We start from the raw sequence: 8,548 nt of genomic DNA, 5'->3' as shown, positions 1-8,548 counted from the left end.
TTGCATGAGATCAATATGATGACAGTTGGCATTATTCTCACTCATTCAGACAAAGAAGAAATATAAATGCGACACATGAAAAATCGTATTCATTATTATGCGATATGATCAGAAGAATTCGAGTATAGATATGTGCATACAAGTTGTGATTATGCAGATATGACTAGATCATACTGAGGCTTAATGTTAGAAAAAGGTAAATATCCTAGTTTTCATGAAGTTATTGTATTATTGAACATGTGCAAACGTATGCCAATGCAAGACGGAGAACATGGTTTGATCATTGTGGTAGTTATTTTCATTCACATGGTGCAGCCTGAAGTGTAGGTTTCTTACTATAAGGATGAACATGCAGAAACATAATTCAATAACATATATGTGCAACTTAGTCATTAAATTAATTAAAAAAGCTGAAAACAAAAGAACGTAAAAGAAAGAGTGGGGGGGCAGGGAAAATGCCTTTTCCAAATGAAATTTGTTCCCATTGATGTGAAACTATATACCTTTTGATTAATCAAATTAGGATCTTTTTAATTTTTTCACTTTGGTACCCCAAAATTTACCCATTTTTTCACTTTGATACCCCAAAGTATTTTTTAACATTTGTATTCGTCATCCAGATTTTTATATTTATGTTTACTTTGTATTACATATAGGTCCATTTCACCCAGTTGCTGGGGTTCAAGTAACTAAATATTTCCAATGGCAGCAGATGGCGTATCACATGCTTCGCACGTGGTATAAATTTAACAAACAATTGGATGAATGGGATTGAAACTCTGGGTATCAAAGTGTTAAAAAAATTACTTTGGAGATATCAAAGTCAAAAATAGGTAAACATTGGTGTATCAAAGTCAAAAATAAGCCTTTGGTTTAAGAAGAAATATGAGTTTTGCTTATTTTCATCTTATATCAATTTCTGACACAATTTAGACGCCACAACCCAAACTGGGCCTTTAGTACCCATAAGGGACATGGGTTTGATCTTCTATGTAACAAGTGTTTAAATTATTTCCTGATGCAAATGAAATATAACAAAAATATAATATATCAAGAGAAGGGATTGCATTCATTTGAGCAGCAGCTAGAGCACTGTATAGTCATGTCCCATATCTTTTACTAGATTAGAGTAGTTGGAGATTGATGGACTTGAACTTTGATCTAATTCGGCCTTTAGTGCCCATATTATATCTTATTAGAAGATACATCCTCTGTCTCAATGATGACTTCATTTTTTTCTTTAGGTTTTAAACTCATGTCGGGATCTCACCACGTGAATGTCCTTGGTACATGTCTCCGTGATTATGTGATTCTCAGGGGGACTTGAGGTGTATGTGGTAATAAAAATAGAGCATTTCTAGTAACTATACCTCATAGTATAAGGGGCTTATCTGCAAATAACCATTTAAGTTAGGGTTAATTGCGGATAGGCCCCTGTACTATCACCAAATTGAACTTACTACCCCTGTAGTTCTATTATGGCAGTAGCCCCTGTGAAGACGTGTGGGACCTACCCACGTGAAGACCCACGTGAAGCAAAGTTTGAGGCGTGAGAATTCGTTTTGAACCCGAATGCCAAGCCGGCCCACCCGGAAATAAACAAAGACTATATATATCATTTGATGCCTAGGGCATTAAGTGTGCAAGGATTGTTTTCTTGGGGTTGCGGCTACAGAGTGCGTGCAAGAGAGATTGGGAGCGGCTGCAGGTGAGCAAAAACAGCGGTTGTTTTGTGCAAACCGAGGAGAAAAGCAAGGAGATATTAGCGGCTGTGAATTCCTTTTTGCTGTGGGCGTGAAAAGCAAAGGCAGTCCCTTTTTTGTTTCTTTTGAGAGAGATTTTGTAAGAGGGTTTGGAGAGTTTGTTTGAGAGGGTTTAGATTGTGAGATTGTAAACCCTAGTTGTATCTCTCCCTCTAATAGTAGATCTCCCCCTCCTTGCCCCGTAGACGTAGGCTATTTGCCGAACCACGTAAAAATTGTGTTTTTACCGTGATTTGTAATAGCTTGTAGGTTCCCTCGACGCGCAGTCCTAGAGCTGACGAGAGGAAGAGCTGATATCTCACTTCGATGAGATATCTGGCTTTTTGATTCTTGTTTCCTTTGAGAAACGAGAATTTCATTGTGATCTAATCTCTTGTTGTGCACCTTGCGCACCGGAGGTGCTGCCGAAATTTCCGCTACGCACAACAAGTGGTATCAGAGCTCCGGGTTAGATTTGGGAGCTTGTTCGAAGGATTCGCTGAAGGATTCCTAATTGAAGATTAGATCGACAACATGGGTGAAACAAGCACATCGGGATCGTCTCTTTCGAAGGCGATACAGAGTCTGAGCATCAATAATACAAAAATTGATGTTGTATCTGACGAAGAGCATTGAGAATCGGTTTCACTTGAAGAAGAGGTTTTACCAATTCAAGATGAAGAGGGGAGTTTCCATTCGGGAGCATGTTAACAACTTCACGAAGCTAATTTCGGATATGGCCAATGTAGATATCATGGTTGAGGATGAAGACAAGGCGATGCTACTATTGTGTTCGTTGCCGGAGGATGATTTTGGAACGTTTGTTCTCACTATGATAAATGGAAGAACTACGGTTAGCTACAAGGAGGTGACCTCAGCTTTGGTGAATTATGAGTTGAGGAAGAGTGATGGCGAACCCTCCGAGAAGGCATCGGGAGATGCATTAGCAGTTCGAGGCCGTGGTCCAAACCGTCGTCCAGGTGATCGCTCAAGATCGAAGTCAAGAGGTGGCCATAGAAATATTGGTAGGAATCAATGTCGCTTTTGCAAAGAAGAAGGACATTGGAAGAACGACTGCCCAAAGTTGAAAGACAAAGCTGGGAAGAATAAAGGGAAAGCTGTACAAGCTTCGGAAGTGAATGTTGTCAAGGCTAGTGACGACAATTCAGATACAGATTCTTCAGGCTATTCCTGCTCTGCACTACCGTCAGTTTGTTACGCTGACTCTACGGAGTGGATGATGGATTCTGGTGCTACATATCATATTTGCCCTAGGAGGGATTGGTTCTCCAGCTTTGAGGAGTTGGAAAGAGGGGATGTCGTGCTCATGGGTAATGATCACGTATGCCCTATTGGTGGTATTGGTACAGTACGGATCCGTATGTGTGACGGGGTGACTCGGGAGCTGAAGGAAGTGAGATTCGTTCCTCAATTGACGAAGAATATCATTTCGCTTGGAACTTTGGAGGCAGCTGGTTATAAGGTGATCTTGGAAAATGCGACTTTGAAGGTCACAAAGGGGTCCATGGTGGTGATGCGAGGTGTCAGGGAAAACTATCTTTACTACTTGAAGGGCAAGACAGTAACTGGGGGTCTGGCAGCTTCGATTACCACAGAGGAAGATACTACCAGTTTATGGCACATGAGATTGGGACACACTAGTGATAAGTCCCTGCAGGTATTGGCGAAGCAGGGGCTATTGAAGGGTGCGAAGACCTGCAAGATGGAGCTGTGTGAACATTGCATACTTGGGAAGAAGACAAAAGTGAAATTCGGCACCGCTATTCACAATACCCAAGGTATATTGGACTATATTCACACAGATGTTTGGGGCCCTTCCAAGCACACATCACTTGGTGGGGCCAACTATTTTGTCACTTTCATTGATGACTATTCCAGGAGGAATTGGGTATACCCGATGAAGCATAAACATCAGGTCCTGGATATTTTTGTGGAGTGGAAAAAGAAAGTGGAGCTGCAGACAGGTAGAAAGGTAAAAACTCTTCGTTCAGACAATGGAGGAGAGTATAAGAGTGATCCGTTTCTGCAGTTTTGCCGGGATCACGGCATTAGAAGACACTTCTACGTGAAACACCGTAACAGAACGGGGTGGCTGAAAGGTTGAACCGTACCTTGCTGGAGAAGGTGCGATGTATGATGACGCAAAGTGGATTGTCAATATCCTTTTGGGCCGAAGCGTTGGTTTATGCGAGCCATCTCGTGAATAGGTTGCCGTGCACTGCGATACATGATCTGGTCACAAATTTAGACAAATTAATTAGTTTTGTAGATGATATAATATTCCGGTTATTTGAATTCATTGATGGACCACCTTCACCTTCGCCCTCACCAAAGGAATTTCACGGTAAAGTAGCTTTCCAGTCACATATCCCACTCACCATTATGTTAGATTAAGCTGTTCTATGTACTTGCATAGGAAGTGCAAATTCCACTACTGCTATCGTGTTGAAGAAACAAATTTAGACAAAGTTTCTCTTCAGACAACGGACATGAAAGCCTCTCTTCTGGCAAGATAACCAAGATTAATTATCTCCTCGATTATTACCAACACGGAGAGGGAAGCTGAAGATATATACTACTTAATTCATACTTCCTAAGCCCCGGTATCCTAATTCAAGTCAATAATTCTTCTCAAACATATTTTACTTCACCCGAAAATAGGGGTGTAAATTTACCTTTTCAAACATATTTTACGTCACATTTGACGAGACGTACATGATGAAGCCTCAAGTTTCTCAGCAGGTGGAGGAAGACCAGACAGTTGATATCGCAGCAGGTGGAGGATGATGTGACTCCACCCACTCCAGATAACATTGTATCCATTGAGGCTCCTACAGAGGTGACACTGGGAGGAGATGAGAAGACAGATGGGCAGATACAGGATACAGTAGATCATGGGACTCAGGAACAGGGTCATGTTCAGAGGACCATTGCAGCAGATAGACCGAGAAGAGAGATTCGTCGGCCAGCTAGATATAACGATGTCATGGTTGCATATGCTTTATCAGCAGAAGTCGTTGATGATTTGGTTCCTTTTGCATTCAAGGAAGCAGAGTCAAGCTCTGATTTGATTAGGTGGAGGGAAGCCATGGAGGAGGAGATGCAGTCTCTTCATAAGAACGACACTTGGGAACTTGCAAAGCTACCGAAAGGTAAGAAGGCTATTGGATGCAAGTGGGTGTATGCAAAGAAAGAGGGATCTTCTATTGGGGAAATTAGATTCAAAGCCAGATTGGTTGCCAAGGGATATGCACAGCTAGAGGGCGTTGATTACAACGAGGTATTCTCACCTGTTATAAAGCATTCGTCGATTCGTATTTTATTAGCATTGGTGGCACAGCTGGATTTGGATTTGGTCCAGATGGATGTGAAAACAGCCTTTCTACATGGAGATTTAGAAGAGGAGATCTACATGACACAACCTATGGGGTTCAAAGCTGCAGGAAAGGAAGAATTAGTATGCAAGCTGAAGAAGTCTCTTTACGGATTAAAGCAATCACCGCGACAATGGTACAAGAGATTCGACGGCTTTATGATTGGCCGAGGATACACGAGGAGCCCATATGACCCGTGTGTTTACATGCACAAGCTACAGAATGGTGAGTATATCTATTTGCTATTATATGTTGACGATATGCTCATAGCTTCCAGGAATACTTCAGCTATTAGGAAGTTGAAAAAAGAACTGTCATCCGAGTTTGAGATGAAGGATCTTGGAGAAGCAAAGAAGATATTGGGTATGGAGATTGAGAGAGACAGGGTGAATGGGAGGTTGAAGTTGACACAGAGGAGTTACTTGCAGAAGATGCTGAAGAAATTCAGTTATGATGGCAATGCCAAGGCGGTGAGTACTCCATTAGCTCCCCACTTTAAGCTATCAGCTAAGATGTCACCTGTTTCAGTTGAGGACCGTGAATACATGTCCAAAGTTCCATATGCCAATGCTGTGGGTAGCTTGATGTATGCGATGGTGTGTACAAGGCCAGATTTGTCACAGGCCGTGAGCATGGTATCCAGATACATGCACGACCCCGGGAAGGGTCATTGGGAGGCCGTGAAGTGGATTCTACGGTATATCAAAGGTACCGTTGGAGAAGATCCACACGAAGGACAACCCTGCGGATATGTTGACCAAAGTTGTTTCAGGCGTTAAGTTTGGTCATTGTTTGGAACTTTTGAACATTCTTCGATGTTGAGGCCTTTCGAGGCCATTGGGTGAACTACGTTCGGCTTGATTCCTTGGGCAAGAGGATACGTAGGCAGTCTTTCAGATGCAGCCGGTTTTGGATTAGTTGTTGGGGGTAAGATTGTTTGGACTCTCGTTCGGGTTCTCGACTTGTTGTGGATTGAGTTCATAATGAACACAACAAGTGGGACATTTGAGGTGCTTTGGTGTCGGCTCAGTTTTGGGAAAACTTCACCGAGGTGGAGAATTGTGAAGACGTGTGGGACCTACCCACGTGAAGACCCACGTGAAGCAAAGTTTGAGGCGTGAGAATTCGTTTTGAACCCGAATGCCAAGCCGGCCCACCCGGAAATAAACAAAGACTATATATATCATTTGATGCCTAGGGCATTAAGTGTGCAAGGATTGTTTTCTTGGGGTTGCGGCTACAGAGTGCGTGCAAGAGAGATTGGGAGCGGCTGCAGGTGAGCAAAAACAGCGGTTGTTTTGTGCAAACCGAGGAGAAAAGCAAGGAGATATTGGCGGCTGTGAATTCCTTTTTGCTGTGGGCGTGAAAAGCAAAGGCAGTCCCTTTTTTGTTTCTTTTGAGAGAGATTTTGTAAGAGGGATTGGAGAGTTTGTTTGAGAGGGTTTAGATTGTGAGATTGTAAACCCTAGTTGTATCTCTCCCTCTAATAGTAGATCTCCCCCTCCTTGCCCCGTGGACGTAGGCTATTTGCCGAACCACGTAAAAATTGTGTTTTTGCCGTGATTTGTAATAGCTTGTAGGTTCCCTCGACGCGCAGTCCTAGAGCTGACGAGAGGAAGAGCTGATATCTCACTTCGATGAGATATCTGGCTTTTTGATTCTTGTTTCCTTTGAGAAACGAGAATTTCATTGTGATCTAATCTCTTGTTGTGCACCTTGCGCACCGGAGGTGCTGTCGATTAGAGTTTTAATTTTGACCCTTTTACCCTCAGAGAAAGAGGAAGAAATTCGACTGAAGGGGGTTTATTTGTAGAATAGAACTACGGGAGCTGTATTTGGCGATAGAACGGGAGGTCTATCTGCGATTAACCCCTTAAAATATCTCCATTTCCCCATAGATATGGTCGAAGTATACGCCTTAACGACCATAAATTGTTATACTCTCATGTCCACGGGTATGTTCTCTAGCCACAACGCCTATCTATAAAATGTTTTGAAATGTATTATAGTATGTCAAAATTTTCTCTAACCATAATTTATTATAAAATGTATTTTGCTAAACTGGATATTGGATTTTGTGCAGGTTGGTGAGCAAAGCTCCATATGCGCCAGCTAAGAAACCTGAAGAAGACATCAAGGTGGGTGTTGACAATAAGCCTCAAGCCAGCTAAGAGAGTGTTTTGTATCTACATTATATTGTAGCCTGCACAATGCGATGTCACAACTTAACTAGCCCTCTTAATTGTGGTTTGATTGAATTACATGTTAGTTGTCGCGAACTCAGACATGCGATGGAAATTGTTCTTGCTATGTAGGTTGCTACCATGTCTGTGTTTAATTAAGCTTTTAAAGGCTCAAGATCGAACAATTACCAGAACCTAGTTTTTTTTAATGTGTTTGTATGTAGTTATTTTGGTCGCTACTGTTTGCGTTCAGTTTTCAAATATGAATGGATTATTAATGCGAAACATGAAGCCTGTGGTATGAACTTGGGTATCCTTTTAAGATCAAACTATAACATCAAGAACACGACGCGATATAAAGAAGAAGGCTATGTTCTTCTTTGTGTTAAACTCAGCTTATTCACATCGGAGAGTGATCGAACATCACTATTTAACCCCTCAAAATCATCTCATTATTGTTGCATTACCAAGATCATATCTCCTTTTTCATTATCATTCAAAAGAGTCGGCCACCTCTCTCTCTCTCTCTCTCTCTCTCTCTCTCTCCCCGATCGAAGCACACAACAGCTCTAAGAACAAAGGGGAGAAAAAAAAACCTTAAAACTTTCGAGCGATATATAATAGCTTTTTATGATATTTAAGAACCAAAATGAGGCAACCTAATCTATGGTAAGCAGTATACTTGGAGAAAAACTAATTTGATGATAATGATTAATGGAGCACTAATTAGTTGTTGCTCTCATTTCATCATAAAATAGATTCGGGGAGCGGAGGAGAAGTTTTTACCTTGTCACTTATTTTGGTTTAATCATGTTTGGGAGTTTAATTTTTTGGGAGGGTAGAATAAGGAAATGAGGGGAAATTTTACACTAAAACCTTACACCCCAATTTGGAGGTAAACGGGATAGTGGAAAATTGACATGTTCCATTCCTTTTCCTACCCTCCCAAACACAACAATAGAAGAGGTCCTGATTTCAAGAGTTGAAAACGACAAGTTGCTCATCATCCAGAACAAAATAGCTACCTACGATAAGTCAAAAGTTATATTGCCTAAATTAATATCGTCTCCTCTGATCATATGAAGAGAAGAATATATTCCATTCAACAGCAACCATATATTATATAAACAAAAACAAAAGGTTTAAAAGAAGATTCCTCACTCGTGGTAATATATCCCTAAGAAACAAGAATATAAAAGGGGTTGAAGGCTCCAGCATGGGAAATGAC

General features: G+C 41.4%; 1 protein-coding gene across 1 annotated transcript in view; it reads left to right on the top strand.

The window, feature by feature from the left end:
- The window catches only part of LOC109821057 (protein TIFY 3-like), a 10,116-nt gene extending 2,516 nt beyond the window's left edge, over nt 1-7,600 (top strand). Inside the window, exon 5 of the mRNA XM_020387252.1 lies at nt 7,221-7,600. Within this exon, the coding sequence (XP_020242841.1) occupies nt 7,221-7,308 (88 nt within the window). The 3' untranslated portion in view covers nt 7,309-7,600. The remainder of the gene's footprint in view (nt 1-7,220) is intronic.

Source organism: Asparagus officinalis, chromosome 8 (assembly GCF_001876935.1).
Source record: "Asparagus officinalis chromosome 8, Aspof.V1, whole genome shotgun sequence".
Taxonomy (NCBI): domain Eukaryota; kingdom Viridiplantae; phylum Streptophyta; class Magnoliopsida; order Asparagales; family Asparagaceae; genus Asparagus; species Asparagus officinalis.
The sequence above is the reverse complement of the archived record's forward strand: the minus strand, read 5'-3'. Positions and strand labels throughout refer to the sequence as shown.